The 21367-nt window shown below is 45.9% G+C and overlaps 3 protein-coding genes across 11 annotated transcripts in view; 1 reads left to right on the forward strand and 2 right to left on the reverse strand.

The window, feature by feature from the left end:
• The window catches only part of LOC125739311 (uncharacterized), a 117641-nt gene that overhangs the window by 26945 nt on the left and 69329 nt on the right, over nucleotides 1-21367 (forward strand). The window lies entirely within an intron of this gene.
• LOC125739323 (uncharacterized) overlaps nucleotides 1-21367 on the reverse strand; it is a 112392-nt gene that overhangs the window by 7806 nt on the left and 83219 nt on the right. The gene's annotated exons all lie outside the window — the stretch shown is intronic.
• Nucleotides 2691-12210, reverse strand: LOC125738561 (uncharacterized). The gene is made up of 8 exons (XM_049007695.1): nucleotides 11970-12210; nucleotides 11148-11512; nucleotides 9636-9849; nucleotides 9444-9587; nucleotides 9090-9212; nucleotides 8388-8784; nucleotides 5310-5658; nucleotides 2691-4064 (listed from the first exon to the last, which is right to left on the reverse strand). Exons 1-8 carry the CDS (start codon nucleotides 12208-12210, stop codon nucleotides 3186-3188), a joined length of 2712 nt encoding a protein of 903 aa, XP_048863652.1. The 3' UTR covers nucleotides 2691-3185.

The raw sequence follows: 21367 nt of genomic DNA on the forward strand, positions 1-21367 counted from the left end.
ACAATTAGAGTCCAACATTTTGTTTTAGCTTTTGCCCACATAGAGCTGAAGCTCCTCTTTAATACCTCGGATTGTCAGGACTTTATGTCGTTAGTTCCAGCGTGAACAGTCAAGATGGAGACTCCATTGCTGGAGTGGGAGTCCAATGTCGCCTCGATGTCAGAAACTCTGGCCCCGGGGAGGCATTTAGCAGAAACTGCTGCTTTCTGATTGTTTCCGATCCTCCTGTGTGCCACGCCCCCTCATCTACCCCGTGTGGAATCCCTGTGTTATCAGCTGTTTCAGGTCGTGTTAATTGCTGTTGAGTATTTACAGTAAGTCCGCGTCAGAGTAGGTTTCCCCAGTCCGGTCTTTGACGTCAGCTCTGTGTGTTATTCCGTGTTCTTGCTTAAGTTCTCACTGAATAAATCCCTCGTTTCCCTGACTCCCAGCACTCCTGCTCCGTTCCTTCGATGTGTGACAGTTATAGGTCAAACTTTGAAATGATTTATCGTGGTGTCATTTTTATAATATCACGAAACCCTGGCATTTTAACAGGGGTATGTTTTTACATCCACTGTACATTCATTTTAATATGTACAATGTAATTTTTTGGTTAAGGAATGGTTTAAACAGTCATTAATCACAATCTGCAGTCTCAGCACATTTATTTTATGCTGGGTGACACCAGTTGAAACCAGTTGAATTTACCCATATTCAATCATAGGCTGTGAAAGGCTTCAAACCCAGTCTCAGCACGTCTGCGGGTCCTTGAGCAAGGCCCTTAACCCCCAGCTCCCGGGGCGCCGCTACAGGTGGCAGCTCTCAACAGGCAAATTACTCTACAAAGAGCAAGGTGAGGGAGGCGTAAAGACAATTTCCCCACGGGGAGTAATAAAGTATCTGTTATTATTATTATTATTATTATTGTGAATCTTATGAAGGCTTGCGTCAGCATTTTTTCTGAAGGGTTTAGTGCATTTTTTTGCCTGAAGCAAATCTCCAGATATTTCATAAGAATGTAAAAACAAACAAACACAGACTTTGTGTCATGCCTGGCTCGTCCGCTCCTCGTGTGTGCCACGCCCCCTGATTACCCACGTGTTCTTCCCTGATCGTCTCCATCTGTGTCTGCTTATTTTGATTAGTCATGTCTTATTTAAGTCAGTCTCATCTGATTGCCCTGTCCGTCATTGATGTTTGTCAATGCCTGTGTTCCGTCCCGCTCTACCCGCTCCGTTTCCCCGATTAAAGACCCGTTTTCCCCGTATCTCGCTTGCCTGCCTGCTCTTTGCTCGCTCGCCTGTCCGACAATCGGCCGCTTTGTCCGCGATCGTGACACTTTGCAGGTTCAGTAAGACGGGTGCTGTCCTGTTTTCTAGTGTTTGGCCATTTTTACTTGCACAACGTTTAAGTTCACTTTTGAGTTATTGAGTTCACTGGTTAAATGAATGATTAAACCACCAAAATCAGCATGATTTCAAAAGATAAAAAAATGTTGGGTTGGGGGGAGGGGGGTTGAACAAGAACAATCAACTACAGCTTGTTAAACAAAAAAAAAATCATTAAACAAATTTTAAAAAGTCATGGTACGTAGGTTACAAAGTACAACTTTATTGGACTTAAAAGTGACTGAAAGAATTCAGTTGTTTAAAGTCGGTGATGTATTGTGCAGTTTAAGGATTTAAGGACATTGTAGGGAACCGCCCACTGGCCCAGTGGCGGAATCCAATGGCACAGCCGAAGGCTGTGAATGTGTGTTGGTCCTTTCGAGCGCTCCTGGGAATTACTTACCATTTTTAATATATAAAATATTCTTTTAAACACATATCTGATTCCATTTTATTAAAGACCTCATTTCAGTATATTGTAGTCATGACGTTTATGCTGTTTGGATTACTTCGGGACTCTCCTTTATATTACCAACTCTAATTTACCCCTGACGAAGGAGTCCACCAGATTCGCCTCGGCTGACAGGGCGATCCGTGGGCTTGTTCCACAGGGTTTGTCTTAGAGGTATGGAAATCGCCATCATTTAAGACAATGTCAGCCTCTGATTATTCGGGTCCCTCGACCTATATAATTACCCAAAGGTTCAGTGTCTGCCAATTACTGAGCTTGTGGGTGCCTCGGAGATTAAGCCGATGTTTACCCAAACCACACGTACGTCCACCTCAGGGGCTCAGCCGGGGGCAGCCCATATCATAACATGTGTCAACCTCAGCGGCAGTGAAGGCGCACGTTTCGTAGCGGTAGTTTGTACGAGGTTTACTTTGGGCTCGTCTCAGGGACTCCGCAGATGCTACCCGTTATCTTACCTTGTGGACGTCTCAGGGACTATGCCTGGTGCCTAGGAACATAGTTTGTACGCCCCTCAGAGGGTAGACCGGTACCTTTCATCAGCTTGTGTTGACCTCAGAGGTTACTTCGGCCCGTAACTGAGCTTGTGCGAACTCTAGAGGTGCAGTTTTGGTATCCACCTAACTTAACCTGGGCAGTCGAGTTTGGGACCCGGATAAAGGGGATTTAACCCAGAGGCTGCAAGATAGTATTTTACCACTTTAGTCCTAATCAGGATAGAAGTCCAATCTGGAAAGTTTATAAAGAAGTTAGCAAATCAGACAGTCATAAAGTAATCAAAACAACATTTATTAAACATACCGCAACATACAATCATTGGCATGAGGCCACATACTCTTAAATACATTAGGACAAATACAATACTAAACAATCACATTCCTCAGCTGAGAGTGCACAAAGTTCTGCGGAAAGTATCTGACTACAGATGGACTTTCGCGCAGTTCTCTGTGGGAGCTCTGATTACAGAGTGACTCTCCGACATCTTCTGAGGCCCTTCCTTAAGTATCCAAACCAGGTGATGGCATGTCTCTGAAGACTGACCAATTTCGGTCAATGGTTAATTTTAGGGGCATTGCTGATCTTGGTTTTCAAGTCCCCAACCAATCAGATCACTTTAGGAAGCGGTCGTAATTCCCTTGTTGTACCATGTGAGAGGCTCTCTCAGTTTGGTGGGTTTAGCCGAAGTTTCTATATTTCTCTTGGGCCAGAAGATCCTTTTCTTGGAGTTCTGAAATAGACTGATACAGGCTGATCAGTGTTGGGGCCTGCAGACCTATAAGTTTTATGTCCTTACAGTTCCCCCCTTGGCCCCTTGGGGCAGACCATTGTCCCAGAGGGGTCATTTCCTAGGTCCCAGAAGTCTCCAACCTCTGTACGGGTTGTACCTGGAGAGGGCTAGGGATGAAGGCGTTTTTGGTAGATGTTTTGAGAATCTTGATGTGATGTCGGAGGTAGCAGAATTGGAGTCTGGTGATGATGAAGATAAAGCCACTGGCGATAACGCATATCCGAAACATCCAGTCCCACCATAAGCAGATATACTGCGCTGAACGTGTGGATGCGCTGGTCAGGATATGTACAGTTTTCTTTGTTAAATTGGCCGGCACCTGCGCCTGATGGAGGTGGTAGTCAATCTGTAGAATGACCTGTTGAACTAAATCCATGGTTTCGGTCATGGTTCGCGTGTCTTCATCATAAAAGGTGTCGTCCCACCATGGGGAGACATCAACATCTAATGGTACTCTCCCCAGAATGTTGATGTGACCCATGGTGAAGTCATCGGTTACCTCCAGGCAGAAAGTGTGATTTGCAGGGCAGGTAAGGCCTTCATAGATGAATGAGTCCATTTCACTGACAACACACCATTGTGTATGTGAGACTTGAACTGCTTCTGCGTGTCCATGTAGTGAGTGTATGTTGATGAGTTTTGTGTCGTTATGTGAAAAGGGCTGAAGTGTTGCAGGTGCAAATGATATGATATGCGTGGTCTCGTGGCAACAGGCACGAGTATTAACTAAGGTTTCAGTCCCTTTCAGAGTCATGCATCCCATACGATGGTCCCACTTAATTACCTGGTCTTTTACTATGGTTCCCAGGGATCGTATGGTAGTCGAATTAGGCCATACCTGGCCTGGATTACTTAAAGAAAAGGTTACAAAGAATCCTGTACAACTGAAGTGGAGACTGCTGTTACGATCACTATCCCAAGTTGCTGGGTCTGATTTCTAGTCATGTATATCCCAGAGTGCCGGCCAGAACACCACTTAAGGCCCATGGATCCTGATGAATGTTTATTTATTACTTTAATTCCAGTGCAACATCCTTTCTCCAGGTCTCATATACACAGGTGCTGATGTAGGTGCTTGGGTGTGTATGGATGTGTGGTGTGTGTGTCGTCTAAAAGAAACAAAAGTATATGGTAAGTGTACACTCAGCAACTGCCCATAAAAATGTCAGCTTACAACCATACCTGGACATAGCAATCTCTCTGTTACAATCGAACCTGCACGCTAAACTTAATTATACTAACACAGTATTGCACTGTATAATATGCCCAACTTTATACAATTATAATCCCTCCCCATTTAAACGTTAACAGAGATTATATACATGAACTCACGTTTTACATACGATTGTATTTTGCAATGCGAAAGAAGCGCATTTACTAATTACTTTACCCATTATAACAGAACGAGTGCTTACAATTACAGATAACCACTTCTATAAGGCGCAAATACAAAGATGCCTAAACTCAATATTTCTCTTACCCTTTAGTCACTTACGCACACAAACATTATGCACTGGCACTCGCAGTAAGCCCCGCTACTAACTTTTACTGAACGGAAATAAAATGGAGACCGCAACAAGTTCGCGCCATGCGTGCCCACGTACTACCATGGAAACAATAAACTAATGGCTGCTCCCATGTAACATTATAAATGGATTAACAAAACCAGCTAAATAAGAATTTCAATTACTAAATACTTCCTTTTGTACAGCCGCCCCCAAATGTATACAATACATTTACTCCTAACAAAGGGCCCAAAGTCCCCCAAAGTCCTCATGGAGTTGAAGGCGTAGCGTTGTCCTCTTCTCCCGGAGGTAGAGCTGGGAGAAGTACTAGTCTGACGACAGGTCGGGTGTATACTCGGCCCTTGACTTTCACATCAGCAGACCTAACGTGACCATCAGGGCTGTGATGGGTCTTAGCCAAAGAGCCAAAGAGCTCGTGGCATCTGTGGATCTACTATCATCACCACAGAATCGTCCGCAAGGTCAGCTGGTGTAGTATGCCACTTCTGGCGGATTTGTAGGCTGGGAAGATACAACCGGATGAAACAAGCCCAGAAGCGATCAGCGAATATCTGGGAGTGTCTCCATCGGCGTCGACATAGGATTTCTCCTTCTGGATAAACGACTTGAGGTAGAGATCCATCAGGCCGCCCCATCAGCAGCACATTGGGAGTTACTGGGTCCAGATCGTTCACATCTGATGGAACATAACCAAGGGGCTTCGAGTTAAAGATCGCTTCGACCTCTATGAGCGCTGTCCGAAAGACTTCTTCTGGGACAGGCTGAGCCCCAACTGTAGTGATCAGAGCCGCCTTAATGGACCGGATCTCCCGCTCCCATACCCCTCCGAAATGTGGAGCGGCTGGAGGGTTAAAGTGGAAGAGGATTTTCTGCTTTGCCAGGTGTTGCTGTAAGTCAGGAGATAATGCTGCAAAGGCCTCACGAAGTTCCCTCTCCCCTCCTCGGAAGTTTGTTCCCTGATCAGAAAACAGCTCAGCTGGTGTTCCTCTCCGGGCGATGAATCTCCTGAGGGCCATGAGGAAAGAATCCGTATCCATGTTAATCAACAGGTCCAGATGTACAGCTCTTGTGGTGAGACACTTAAATATTATCCCCTATCTATTTTCAGTACGACGCCCCCACTTTACTTCCAGTGGCCCAAAGCAATCCATCCCAGAGGAATAAAAGGCAGGCTTAAAGAGCCTCAGACGAGCTAATGGGAGGTCTGCCATCTTTGGTACAGCAGGCCTAGCCTTCCATCTACGGCAGTCAGTACAGGTGCGCTGATAACGATGGATGGCTTCACGCCCTCTCAAGATCCAGAAAGACTGCCGGATTTCAGCAAAGACCCGTTCTGGGCCTGGGTGGCACAAACGGCTATCATAATCCTGTATTAAGAGCCTGGTGACTGGGTGAGATGGGTCAAGAACTACTGGATGCTGTGTTGTCAGCTCAAGGTCCTCAGATCGTCGGGGCCGTCCACCAACACGTATAAGCTCTCCGGTTTCATCCAGCTCGGGGGATAAGGTCAGCAGTCTACTACTCGAGGGAATGGACTTCCCGGCCTTCAGCAAACAAAGCTCCTCCGAGAAACACTCCTGCTGGGCTCTCCGTAGGATCAGCTCCTCTGCCTCGTGGTAAGCTTTAGCTAATGGGTAATCACTTTGGTTGGCCGCCCCATGCAACTCCTCCGCTGTGACCTGCAAGAGTTCCTTCCAAGTACTCGGCAAGTTTGGTGCAAGGGAGACAAGGCCACAGAAGGCAGTCTTACGGAGCTCTGAAATGTCATCCCCTTGGCTTACCACTGGGTATACTGGCCATGATTCTGGACTCAGGAGGAGGAAAGGGTGTCCATGGGTCCATCTATTAGGCCCTATCAGGTCCCTCAGCATCTTGCCGCGGGTGACGTCGTCGGCGGGATTACTTGCCTACATATCGCCAGGCAGACTGCTCGGTGAGGTCCTGTATTTCCGCCACACGTGTACCCACGAAAACCTTGAAACGACATGACTCAGATTTCAGCCAAGTCAACACTGTGGTGGAATCTGACCACAGGATAGTCCGGGTGACTTCCAAGGTAAGCTCCTTCTCGAGTAATTTGGAGAGTTGAGCTCTGATGAGTGCAGCACAAAGTTCTAACCGAGGCATGGAATGTAGACGCTTAGGGGCGACCCTGGAGCGCGCAAAAAGGAATGCTAGGTGCACACCACCATCCTGACACAGTGTTCGCAGATAGGCCACCGCACCGTAAGCCTGCTCAGACACATCACAGAAGATGTGCATCTCCCTGCTAGTGTTCAGTGGGGGTATGTCCTTGGGTAAGTACGGTCGCGGAAGGAGGACTTGGGGCAGGACTTGAAGCTCTTCCTCCCAATCCGTCCACTGCTGCAGGAGGTCTTGCAGTAGCAGGGGTTCATCCCAACCCCTCTGCTTGTCCCAGAGATGCCTGATTAGCAATTTGGCCTGGGTGGTGTAGGGCAGGATGAACCCTAAGGGATCGTACTGGCTGGCTAGGACTTTATAAATATTCCGCATGGTCGGGGCCCCATAATCCACATGACGATACTTGTAACCGAGGAGGTCGGTCTGAAAGTGCCAGCTAAGCCCTAAGGTTGACTCTGGAGCATCTGACCGGTATTGAGCCAGCCAGAGCTCAACTGTGTCTGACCTCATTTCTTCAGCAAGGTGACTTATGACAGCTGGCTCATTGCTAGCCCACTGACGCAGTTCAATTCCTGCTGAAATTAGGAGGTCTCGAAACTTGTCCACTGTTGGAGAAAGCGTCAGGCTTTCCACTCCAACTCTGCACACAGGACCAAACTACAGTACAGTACATGTTGGAGAAAGCGACAGGCTTTCCACTCCAACTCTGTACACACCATTAATTACGAGACAACACACTTAGAGTTTTACTTGCACAAGGGTAACCACACTCTCTGCATGCTAGGCTACAAAGGAATGTGTTACAAAGGGTGGTTCGCCTTGACACCTTTATTTATAGTCAATGGGGGGCAGGGGTCTTGGAGTGAGAACAAAGAAAGGACTGTGAGAGTAAGAAGAAGTTCTGGTTTTACTCAGGTGGACAACTATTTAAACACGTGCTCAGGATACGTGTAAACTAATATAATCTAAAGTATGAAGGTAAAGGAAAACAAAATAATGTATATACATATTTACACTCATTGCTGATTATACAGAAATGATAACAAATGATTAATAACAGTTTCTTCAACCTAACATCCACTAACTGCCTGGCTTCCTCAATGGTGGGTAGGCTTTGTAAACAATTATCAACATAGAAACATCTCTCAACGGAGTGCCTCACCTCTTCATCTGGATGACTGTGGTTAGCTACATGATGCTGTAGGGCAAACACTGCACAGCAAGGGCTACATGTTGTGCCAAAGGGCAGCACTCGCCATTCATATACTTCGGGAGGTTCATGTTGATGCAGATTGCGCCACACAAACCGCAGAAGGCAGTAATTCTCAGGGATGAGGCGAACCTGATGAAACATGCCCTTGATATCTCTGCTGACAGCTACCGCATGCTCACGGAAGCGCAAAAGGACTCCAAGAAGTGATGCTCCCAATGTTGGACCTGGCAGCTGGTACTCATTCAAACTCTGCCCTCGATACTGGTAAGAGCAGTTAAATATTAGCCGGTTCTTACCATTGTGGCTAACCATGTGGTGGGGTATATACCATGACTCCCCCTCTTCTCCTAACATCATTGGGCCAACCTTCAACACTGACCCTGCCTTTATGAGCTTCTCCATCTCTTCCTTGTAGGCAGTGGCTTTCTCAGGGTCCCTACTGAGTCTCCTCTCTATGCTTCCCAGGCTTGGCATAACAGCTTCCCTGGGTGCTTGGAGGCGGGGCATGTTCTTCCGCCGGAGCAGTGGGGTTGCGTATCGAAGTATACCGTTCAGTTCTACACGGGTAGTCTTGGATTTAAGGATGCTGATGGCTTCAAGATCCTGCTTGGAGCGGGTCACTAACTTTTCACTCCTAAATGGAATGGTGTCCAGCTGCCATAATCTCTCTATGTGATTCATCAGCTCATTCACTTGGGGGGCCACGGAGGTCATGAGACACTGTTGTGGCTGGATGAGCTGACGGACCAGCTTTGCAGGGCCTTGGAGTGTCCAGCCTAGTCAGGTACGGATAGCTGCTGGCCCACCTGGAGAGCCTAGCCTGACAGGTTCAATAGGAGTTATGAGGTATGGATGATCACTCCCAATCAGCAGTAATGGTCTGACATTCTTGAATGACCTTATTAGCAGGCCAATCAGGTGTCTGTACTTCTTCTGAAGCAGCTCCATGGGGTATGTATGCTCTGCTAAATTAATGCGGGTTGCTGTGAAAGCGTCTGTTATGGAGAAACTAGTCTTTGGTCTTGCAAATGGAGAGATGGATAAGGACACTGAGGTGCCACTGATGGTTTGTACATCTTGCCTGATGGTGCGTAGTGGGAGACCTTCAGGTATTCCTTGAAGCCCGAGTCCCCCTCCACAATAGGCTTCACCGCTCCCTTTGAGGCCCTGACGTTGACCTCATGTAAAACCCGTAGATGTCTTCCTTGACACAGACCGCAAGGTTTCTTGAGGTCACATTGTGCTGCCTGGTGGGACCGTGCGCAGCGCCAACATCTCCTATTCATCTTTATCCTCATGGTTAACTGGTCTTTAGTTAACTTGGAAATCTTCGTGCACTGACTGAGGTGATTTTCCGATTTATCACAGAATGCACAGTATAGTTTGCTTTGGTTTTTCTTAATAAGGCTGCTATGAGTGGTGGCTTCTTCCTTACCAAGGCTGTCTTTAGCCCCATGGAGGACTGTGGCAAGCCGCTTGTTTGATTGTCTGTCACCCTTGAACACAGGTCTACCTTTGGTCCCCTTGGAAGGTAGCTGTCCATCAACATCTTGACACCAGGACTCATACTTCAGCCAATCTGAAAGGTCAGTCAAGGTGTAGTGTGTTCCAGAACGCCTGAACATACAACGCCGGAACTCTGCTCTCTGCTCAGGTGGTAATTTGCTGAGAAGGCGGGCCACCTGTGAGCGACACTGCAGCTCAGCCTCTCCCTCTGGGCCTAAAGTCTTCAGCATTCCCACCAGTGACTGGACCTGGAGCACAAACCTCTCAAAGGCAGCTGCATCTCCACGTCTGACATCTGGAGAGTCCATTACGGAAGCAATTTTCTTTAGCGCCATCTGATGCGGTTGACCAAACTTGTCATTTAGAGCGATCATAGTGTCGGAGTAAGGAGTAGTGGAATGGAGATAGGCATCGGCCACCAACTTTGCCTCCTCCAGTTTTAAGTGGTCAACTAAAACCTGGTACTTAAATAGCTCTGTTCCCTCTATTGGTAGAAGGTTTTCCAGGGTGATCTTAAGACGGGCAAACTCACTGGGATCCCGGGTTGTAAGGTTAGGAATCGTTGGACGTGGCCCATGATAAGCTGTTTCAGGCATGAGGTGTTGGCTGGAAGGCTGTAATGGTGGTGGCTGCGACCTTGGGATGCCTGAGGGGTACTGTTGGGGGCTAAACTGATACTCTGGCTGAAAGTGATCCTTAAAGGGACGAGGCTGGGTTAGGTGAAGCACAGAATACTTAGATACTAGGGGAGGTGGCGTGGGGCCCAACTGTGGTGGATGCTGCACGGGTATGGATGACATCAAGGACTGATGACCTGGACTTTCTCGCCAGTCTTTAGGGAGGGGGGAGCCACGGAAAGCTGTGCAGACTGGTGATCTCACCTGCGCAGGATGGTGACCTTTGGTTACCATGGCGTCCTTCATGACCTGAAGTTCACTCATCATCCTATTCAGTCGATTGGCCATAGGCGGAGTGCCGAAGGATGGCTCAGCTCCTCTCATACATGTTCGGGCAGAAAGTAGGGGCCACTCTACTTCAGTGTACACTCAGCAACTGCCCATGAAAATGTCAACTTACAACCATACCTGGACATAGCAATCTCTCTGTTACAATCGAACCTGCACGCTAAACTTAATTATACTAACACAGTATTGCACTGTATAATATGCCCAACGTTATACAATTATAATCCCTCCCCATTTAAACGTTAACAGAGATTATATACATGAACTCACGTTTTACATACGATTGTATTTCGCAATGCGAAAGAAGCGCATTTACTAATTACTTTACCCATTATAACAGAACGAGTGCTTACAATTACAGATAACCACTTCTATAAGGCGCAAATACAAAGATGCCTACACTCAATATTTCTCTAACCCTTTAGTCACTTACACACACAAACATAATGCACTGGCACTCGCAGTAAGCCCCACTACTAACTTTTACTGAACGAAATAAAATGGAGACCGCAACAAATTCGCGCCATGCGTGCCCACGTACAACCATGGCAACAATAAACTAATGGCTGCTCCCATGTAACATTATAAATGGATTAATGAAACCAGCTATATAAGAATTTCAATTACTAAATACTTAACAATCGGGGGGCCTTTTGTACAGAACCAACACATTTAGTACCAGTATGCATCATTAAAAAGGTTAGTAATTCTGAATATTTCAGAGTTCCTCTTATATATGATTTCATCCATTTCTCTAATTCAAGTTTGCCAATCAGGTCATTAAGAGCATGCCTTGGAGTTTTTTTTTTAAGACGTAGGTCCAATATTTCCTGCCTTGCTGTAAACAAATCTTGCGCATATGTGCGACAGGCTACATCACGCTCGTGGAATTGTGTCTGGTTAAAGAGGGCTGCGCTAATTGTTCGAAGGGTTTGAGCTTCTGATTTTACTGCTTTGATGAGGTTCTCATTGCTATTCGAGAGGTGTTTGAAGCCGGTGGCTACTTGATTAGCCACCCAGGTTGTATACTGGGTGTCAGGTAACCCAGGACAGAAAGACAAGGATCCAGAGGTGCAAACCAGCGCTAGGTTTATTTGCGCTAGCAAGGCAAAAGCACAGGTGGGGATTGGCGAGGTTCAGGGATGGGCAGAGAAGTCGGTAGCCAGGAAGTCAGTCCTACAGATAAGCACGAGACGAGACCACACGGGGAAGTGGGAACGAGATGTGCCGGGCTCGGCTGGGAAGACGGGTCAGGATCGGGAGCGGGTCTGGAGAAGGAAAGGGAGGCAGGTAAGGAGTGAACACAAGGTAAACGGAGCAGGCGGGGAATAAAAGGGAGACGATAGACAAGATAACGCTCAGCAAGGCTAGAAAACATCTGCTCAATACTTCGCGCTGTGCTGGTGTGACTTGGCTGTATTTGTACTTTCGGTCACTACCCTTAACCTCGCACACCCGGTGGTTCCCGCCTGTGTGGGCGTGACAATGGGATTGTCTTGCTATTCTATAACTGTTTATGATGGAATACCCTGACCCAAACAGTCCGGTTATGTCTGCAATTAAATCTCGTTTGAGTCGCTTATGCAACACTTGAATAGCAAGCCGGCTCTTGTTATCAGAGACTAAGTCCTCGAGTCGCGTTTGTAACCAGGTATACATCTTATCTTCGCCATTACAATGTTTTAGATCCAGAGGTAACAGGTTTGAAATATTATACGTTACATGTGCCATTACTAAATTAACATCATGTATTACAGTTTTGTTTAGGTTGCCTTTGATGAGTCCACCAAAAGGAGCAGGATATACCGTAGGGCATCGGTTGGGCTTATGGTACCCACATGTGGTGAGGTTGAAGCAGTGATGTGCTGTCCATGAGCAGTTCTGAGGGCTGGTGTAGTCAATCCTGCTGCTTTGGCACTGCCCCATACAGTAAGTCCCTTCTCTCCGGCTGGTCCATATGAAAGTCTTGAGTATGCTGATTTTCCCTGGAGGGGAGGTTACTGCAGATTGAAGAACAACTCTGTATAGTGTATACTAGTGGTGTTGTTGGTTACTGAGTGTGTGCACCAATACTTCGCTGGTTCTAGATCCCGAGTGTTATACCACTTCTTCGGGTCTAGCCCATCGTTTTTCTGTTTATGCATGGGATATAACTTTCCTTGAGTTGCGTCTGGTATATCCTTAAGTTTATACCAGGCTGTGAGATTATGGGATCCTGAAGAGATGCTGAGGTATCCAGTTATATTTAAATAAGGAAGATAGGTGGATCCTGTCTTACAGCAAATCTGTGTGGCACAATTTGATTCCGGAGCTACTCCAGGGGGCCATATAACTGAGTCCTGTAATTATGTCTCGTGAGATGTGTATGGCCCCTCCATGTGTCTCCACACCCATCTTCCGCATTCTGAGCTGTGCTTCAACTGGACTCTCTGCCCCAGCTTGAGGCATGTCTGGTTAGACACCTCTCTTACGTCTGGGGTCCATGGAATTGCAGTTGTGAGCTTGTTATGGGAAATACTGTAGGAATATAGACAAGGTTATTTTGTCATTGAATCTTGGGTTGCTTTGTAATGGGACATGTGGTGCCACTTTAACTTCCCTGTGATAGTTATAGCCACCCAGCTGTTGCATATGGTCCATGCCATCGTGGGGCAAAAGCATTTTCTTTTACGAAGACCCGTACCATTATCATATCGCCTGATGAGAACTTGGTCTCAGAATTTGGGTTGAACTGCACATCATTAGCTCGATCTGATTGTTGTTGTTTGATGGCTGCTGACGCTTGGAGTGCCTTCAAGTGTTCTTGCAGTTGGAGCAACACTGTTTGTTGCTTAACCACGTGGTCCTAAATCTGCAGGGGATATTTCTGGGTCAATTGGCAAGCTCATCACTCGTCTGGTCATTAGCTCATATGGAGTAATGCCTGTTGCTTTTGAAGGGGTTGCTCGTAGCACCGTTAGGGCTGTGGGTAGTACATCCATCCATTGGTTGTGGCATTGTGCTATCTGCTTTGCAATGCCTTTCTTGATTGTGTGATTTACTCGCTCGACTATCCCAGAACTCTGGGGTCTGTATGGGACATGGAGCATCTGCTGGATGTTCAACATCTTACTACCTGTCCTGTGAAATGGGTACCCTGATCAGATTCAATTTGTTGGTGTCCCCCATAATGGGATGATTTGGTTCGCTAGCACCGTGCCACTGTAGTTGCGGTATTATTACTTGTGGGTATGACTTCTACCCGTTTTGAGAATTTATCAATTATTATAAGGCAATACCGGTACCCCCCTTTGGCACTGGGTAGCGGGCCAATGAAATCCGTTCCAATCCAATTCCTCCCAGGGGCCCCGTGGTGGATCTGCTCTATGTAATTCAGTACGCTCTGGTTTTCCTTGGTTAATGATGGCACACACATGACATGACTTGCACCATGCGTCCACGTCTGATCCCATTGCTGGCCACCAGAAATACCGTTGTATCTGTAACGTTTTACTGGCTGATACATGCGTATATTCGTGGCACAATTTGATTATGGGTTTTCGTTATGCTTCGGGTACAACATATTTGCCTTCTCTTTCTCACTTTATAGCAGTCCTCTGTATTATGGCTTGCCTCTTGACAAAGTTTACACCATTCTAGGGATTTCTGTAGATCTGGCCTATTCCCTTCGGTTATCCACTGAGTTGCGGCTATCGTCCGAGTTTTGCTCAATCTCATCTGGTTTTCTGTTTTGCCTGCCCAACCCACTAATGCCCTATACGTACTTTCTGGTGGATCCCCACCATGGATCATTGCTTGTTGGATGTGAGGGCCTGCATTATTCTTCAGGAGCTGTATTAACACTTCCTGATCGCGGTGCGCTTCCTCCATCCCCGAGTGTTCTTTAAAGGACACCCACATGCACTCCACAAAAGCTTCAAATGGCTCTTTAGTAGCCTGCTTAATCTCCAATATTTTATGCCACGCTATATGTGTGGGTTCCCTCAGGTGAAGCAGCGCGTCCCTGAGTCGGCTAAACACATCTTCCTCAGCATCCCCATTCTGTTTTATTATAATATCCCCTGACATTAGGTCAATTTGGGCCACAGCTCTTCGGGAATCGTAAGCAAAACTATTTGCCACACATCCCGGGCTTCTAGATTGTACACTGAAGGCTGTAGCATGAGTTTGTCCCAGTATGGCTGAATTGGGCCTTGTCTGGGCATCTTGCCAACCACCTCTCTGTGTCTTGCACACTCGTCACATGTTAAGGGACGACTAATCGCCATAACATCATTGTCTGCATCCCTCATTGTTTTGAGAACCGCTACTCTGACGGATTTTCGGGAAGAGTGCCTGTCCTTATCCGGGTCCTTACGGGACTCCGGCTTTTTGGCTCTCCAGGTCTATGGGGCCGATAATGAGCGTCACTAGAGGGACTTGGAGATCTCACTGGATTCCCCCTCTGACTGGCAATCCCCACAGATGTCTGTCACAGACATGTCACGAGTTTTATTAGTTAATGCAGCAATTCCTCATCCTCACTATCGTAATGTGGGTTGGAGTCTCTAGACCCGGTTACTGCCTGCCGAATGGCGGCCACTGGGAACCCAGCATTGCCGCAATAATTCTCTAATGCGGATGTATAATTATGCTTCCGCCGGAGTTTATCTTCCAACTTAGCTATTTGGGTTTCCCATATCTTCACCCTGACGTTTTCATATGCAAAACTATCAACCTGTGCAGTCTTTTTAACTCCTCTGATCGTGAAGTTTCTAGGCTGTGTATCACCTGTAAAGTCCGCTCTTTATCTGCTAGTGCAGTAAGATCATTACGGCGCAGCAAATACACAAATGCGGCGGGAAGGTCCCGATACTTAGACTTGGACCAGAGCTTCTGCCCTTCGCTATTATGCCAATATAGGATCTGGCTGTTATTCCAACTCAGCCCTAAGCCTTTACCATGCAGGCGAACCAGAGTATCTTTAAGGCACACTGCTAGTGCTCCCATCAGCTCCTCATCAGCCTCTCCACTGCCATATCCCTGATTATCCATGTTTATTTGCTAACTTCTCTCCACCACCGGATTTCTACGGTCTCCGATCTATTCCTGTTTTACACTACGTGTCTAGATGGAGTGTAGCTCGCTTGCCCTCAATTCTTCACCTATAAACAAACTGGCCCAATGGCGGAATCCAATGGCACAGCCAAAGGCTGTGAATGCGTACTGGTCCTTCCGAGCACTCCTGGGAATTACTTACCCTTTTTAATATATAAAATATTCTTTTAAACACATATCTGACTCCATTTTATTAAAGACCTCATTTCAGTATATTGTAGTCATGACATTTATGCTGTTTGGATTACTTCGGGACTCTCCTTTATATTACCAACTCTAATTTACCCCTGACGAAGGAGTCCGCCAGATTCGCCTCGGCCGACAGGGCGATCCGTGGGCTTGTTCCACAGGGTTTGTCTTAGAGGTACGGAAATCGCCACCATTTAAGACAATGTCAGCCTCTGATTATTTGGGTCCCTCGACCTATATAATTCCCCAAAGGCTCAGTGTCTGCCAATTACTGAGCTTGTGGGTGCCTCGGAGATTAAGTCGATGTTTACCCAAACCACACGTACGTCCACCTCAGGGGCTCAGCCGGGGGCAGCCCATATCATAACATGTGTCAACCTCAGCGGCAGTGAAGGTGCACGTTTCGTAGCGGTAGTTTATACGAGGTTTACTTTGGACTCCACTCAGGGACTCCGCCGATGCTACCCGTTATCTTACCTTGTGAACGTCTCAGGGACTATGCCCGGTGCCTAGGAACATAGTTTGTACGCCCCTCAGAGGGTAGACCGGTACCTTTCATCAGCTTGTGTTGACCTCAGAAGTTACGTCGGCCCGTAACTGAGCGTGTGCGAACTCCAGAGGTGTAGTTTTGGTATCCACCTAACTTAACTTGGGCAGTCGAGTTTGGGACCCGGATAAAGGGGATTTAACCCAGAGGCTGCAAAATAGTATTTACCACTTTAGTCCTAATCAGGATAGAAGTCCAATCTGGAAAGTTTATAAAGAAGTTAGCAAATCAGACAGTCATAAAGTAATCAAAACAACATCTATTAAACATACTACAATATACAATCATTGACATGTGGCCACATACTCTTAAATACATTAGGACAAATACAATATTAAACAATCACATTCCTCAACTGAGAGTGCACAAAGTTCTGCGGAAAGTATCTGACTACAGATGGACTTTCGCCCAGTTCTCTGTGGGAGCTCTGATTACAGAGTGACTCCCCGACTTCTTCTGAGGCCCTTCCTTAAGTATCCAACCCAGGTGATGGCATGTCTCTGAAGACTGACCAATTTCAGTCAATGGTTAATTTTAGGGGCATTGCTGACCTTGGTTTTCAAGTCCCCAACCAATCAGATCACTTTAGGGGGCGGTTGTAATTCTCTTGTTCTACCATGTGAGAGGCTCTCTCAGTTTGGTGGGTTTAGCCGAAGTTTCTATATTTCTCTTAGGGAAAGCTATACTGCCTTAAATCTGAGAGTATAATACTCCTCGTCTCATGCCTATTCAAACGAGACCAAACATGTGTGTATTTGTCCCTAACATCTATGTGTGGTGAGTTATCCTGTTTATAGTGGAAAAGGTGACTGGCAGCTGTTGTTGCTGTGGATTGGCTGCAGGGCTCTGGTCACTCTGGGGGTGAGAGGTATTGCTTTTTCTGTGCTGCTCCAGTTATTTCTATCCAGTCTCTCAGGAGCCAGCAGGCCTTTGCCTTCCTTAAAAGGGGTGGTCTGATGAGTGGAGTCCAGTCTTGCCTGGGCCAACGGACCCTTTTCTTGGAGCTCTGAAATAGACTGATGCAAGCTGATCAGAGATGGGGCCTGCAGGACCTATAAGGTTTATGTCCTTACAGCTGTGAACAGAAGCATGTGACCAATGGGAAGGAGGAGGGACTGTTTTGGGGAGCAGGAGTGCTGAGGAGCACAAGGGAGACGCAGGTGTGGGATTTTGTTCAGTGCCTGAGATAAAAACCTGGACTTTTCTATAACTGGCAATGAGCTTGTTGCCTGTCTTCTCCCTTATAGTCTTCCCACTATGATTTGATGGACTGGCTAGTTATATTGTCTACATATATATATAAAATATATTTCTTTTACAGGAGGTGGCCTGTACTGGGTCTACCAGAAAAGTCTGAATGGCAGGAAAAATGCCAAAAATCAAGCTCAGAGGGAAGTTGAAAACTTGGAACATCAACTGACAAGTTCTGCACAGAGTGTTTCTGACTGTCAGACAAAGATCAACCAGAAGAAACAGGAGATTTCTCAAGTTAACACCAGTTTGGATGTGTTACGAAGAACCATAGAAGACGTCACACAGCAGCGCCTTGATATAGCTGATGTCCAGGAGAAGTTCAGGAATGCTGTCAGGGTTTTGACCGATCTAGCTGGGATAGCGAAAGTAGGCGAGGTACAGACAAGGAAGTTTATTCTGTTTGAGCCCCTCATGACGGTACTTCAGGAAATCTTTAAATGTGTTCTGCAAATGTCAGATAAGAAGGGTCATCTTCAGTGTGTCGAAACAACTTTAAAACCAATACAAAGTGCTTTTGAGCAGGTCAGGTCAGGTCAGGTTGGGGAGCATGCGCTGGTGCAGCTCATTTCCGCACCCACCACACGGCGAAACTCCTCGGGATCCCGGCCGGCGATCCCCCCGGCCGACACACGGTCCAGGCCCACCCTCCGGAAATGGGTATCCATCTGCCGCAGCCAGGTGTTATGTAGGCGTCCCCATGGCTAGGTCCAGCCGCTTGACTCCCCAGAAATGAGGATCCTGCGAGACGAACAGGATAGGAGAAAGATGAAAGCTTTGTGTGACAAAGAGGATGATCATGCTCATAGCAAGTCAGTAGAGCACGTTTTCATAAACCTCTTTAAAACAGGCATTTTCATCGTCTTTCTGTCCATAGTTTTTGCGAAACTATGCTTGTATTTATGGGCATGACTTGTGACGTGCAAAAAATACTTTTAAAAAATACTTTTTTTATTCTTCCCTGGAAATTGTGTTATTCAGCCTCTTTAATGTAATAGCAAAATAATGGACCTATTGATCACTTTAACAGTAGCACATGCTTTTATTTCATAAAATCATTGCAGAGCTTGTATAGAAAGAATTTGTTTCTATTGATTTATAGATGATTGAATTTTGTGTTGTCTTTTTCAAGTCAGATTTTGTGGTGAAATGATATATATAAAATATAAGGTGCAAGTGTTTTATGTTCCAAAATGGTTAATGAGTAGCAGGTGTACGGGGGGGGCAATAAACACTATAACCAATAAAATCTCTGCTTTTAGAAGTATGTGACATATAGGGTCATTATTCCTTGAACTGAGTGACACTGAGGTACAAATTCTCTCCATTAAGAGAAGAAATGTCCTTTTTAACATACAGCTGTATTGCGTCATTAATTCTTTTTTATTGCAATGCTATAAAAAATAAAAATCTTGTTTTCAAACTGGAAATGCTTTTATGTCGACTTTCACGATGCTTTCGGTTTCTGCTAATAGTGACGGTTCTCTTATACAGTGAGCCTGACTTGTGCAGCCAGTCACGAGAAATGTACCAGCGCTTCCAGTCTCCCTTCCAATGCACTACAGACTTGTTTTAGATTTTGTAATTATTAATTATGGGTGTGTAGACCTGAGCCCCAACCTCACTGCTAACCTAAAACAACTGTTCTAGATCCGCAAGTGTGACCCATGGAATTTCACCTCAGTCAACCTGGGGCATGGCACAGGCAGAAAAACGGTCCACAGTGCCGATCCAACATAAATGAAGTTTATTAGGAAAAATAACTAAAGAAACCACAGAGTAAATAGACAAGGGAACAGGCTTCAGGTTACAAATGTTATAAAGAGCAAGCACCGAAATACAAAGATAACGAGGACTAACAAAGGGCAGGTGAGGATAATCACAACATTAACCAATGAACAAAGGAGCAGGGAAAAAAGCAACAGGGAGAAGTACAATAAATAAGCATTGAACAAGGGAACTCTAACCAACACCAAAACTAGAAAACATCAACCACTTAGCCCTAGAAATTAGGGAAGATGATATAGAGGCTGAAAGACTAGGACCATAGTTAAACAGGACACAAGCAGAACAAACCAAAATAGGGAAACAACTAATAAAAACACTAGGGAAAAAAGAAAATTAATACACAAACAAAATGGCTGAGGACTGATCTCTGACAAGCCTCAAACCCCTGACCAGTAGGTTTCAGTCTCAGAACCACATGCACAACCTTCTAAGATACACAGCAGCCCAGGGAGCAAGGAAGACACACTAGGGACTAGCGCTACACATCAGAGGGGGGAACAGCAGGGTAAGCAGCGACATCTGCTGGCCATAAGTGACAAGACATGTAGGGCAGGGATGAACTGGCACGGACCCTGACACTGCTATACTTTATATTTCTACACTAAGTTTAAAGACATTAAGCATACCAGCTATGTCCTTGAACCTGACTCACAGAGTGAACTCTATGAAAAGTATGGTACCAAAATAATTTTTGTGTCAATCCCACTGCAGCATTAAGCAAGGCTGTTGTGGCTTAAAACAGCCTAGCTTTTGATTGCGTAAGAGAGGGAAAATTCTGATGTGCCTTTGAATAGAACTGCTGTAGTGGTGGACTTTTCCGGCTATGCGGTTTCCCGTCTGTCCCGTGCCACCCACGTCACCTCCAGCTGACTCAGCACCACTGTGGGGAGCACTGGAGTCAGTTGCCAGAACCCCAGAGGAACGTTTTGCCTACACTGCTGAGTTTGTACCATGAGAAACTGAGGCTGTTCTGAGCTACAGTAGATGGGATAGAGCACGATATCAGGAAGGTGTCCGGAATGCCTTCTATACTCAGGGCATAGTTGCACTTTACACATCACTGTGTTAAAATACACATGCTGCTACATGCACAAAATCAACTGTGCAAAATTGCACTTTTCTAAAAATACCGTCCTTGTATCATATTAAACTGCTGCTAATCATTTGCACATATATGCACACGAAATTACATTCCAGTATTGAAATATGTTTCTCTGCTGTTGTAATACCTGTGTCATCATCCGGTCGTCTAGAGTGTTACCCCGCAAATGAAACCCTTTTTCGTATCCACGGCTTCCTTCGCCTGCTTCCTTGTGCCGATCGTGACACTTGCACATATTCTGAACACCTCCGTAAATAATTGCACAATTTCCTCGTTTGCTTAGAGTTTATGTTTATATTTATGTGTATAGTTTATTAATATATGTTTATTCTCTGTGCCTGTTTGTACTGTAAGAACTGGAGCCACGTCGTCACGTCTCACTGTATACATGTATATAGCTGAGATGACAATAAAGTTCGCTTTGGCTTTGATTATGTTTGTTTAAATCGAGCGGTTGTAAGTTGTTTTACGGTGGCTTGGGACACCCTGTGACAAATATCTTGATATGGAAAGTGTATAAAAATCAGTGTAACTGACCATGGGACACACTTATGCAGAAAGTCCAGGCAGAAACACCGCTGTTAAAAGACTGACTTTGAATTCTACGCAAGTGACTCCGGACTCATGTTCGGCTCTAAGGCAAAAACCACGACACAGTGACCAGTGCATCGCTGTCAGTAAATTCAAAGCCAAATAACATAATTTTCCCAGCTTTAGTATTAAATTGCAACATGTATAAATAAGGTAAAAAAAAAAACAAAACAGCTCACAAGTATTAGCTGGTCATCCGGTGCGTATTCCATCAGTCATGTATTTATTCAATAGCAATGTAGAGGCGTTAGACTTCTTACGGTCCTCCAGAGCGCATAGCTGGCAATGTGCTCGAAAGAACTTGTGAGCGTTAGAAGGCGCAG

This window comes from Brienomyrus brachyistius, chromosome 3 (genome assembly GCF_023856365.1).
Source record: "Brienomyrus brachyistius isolate T26 chromosome 3, BBRACH_0.4, whole genome shotgun sequence".
Taxonomy (NCBI): domain Eukaryota; kingdom Metazoa; phylum Chordata; class Actinopteri; order Osteoglossiformes; family Mormyridae; genus Brienomyrus; species Brienomyrus brachyistius.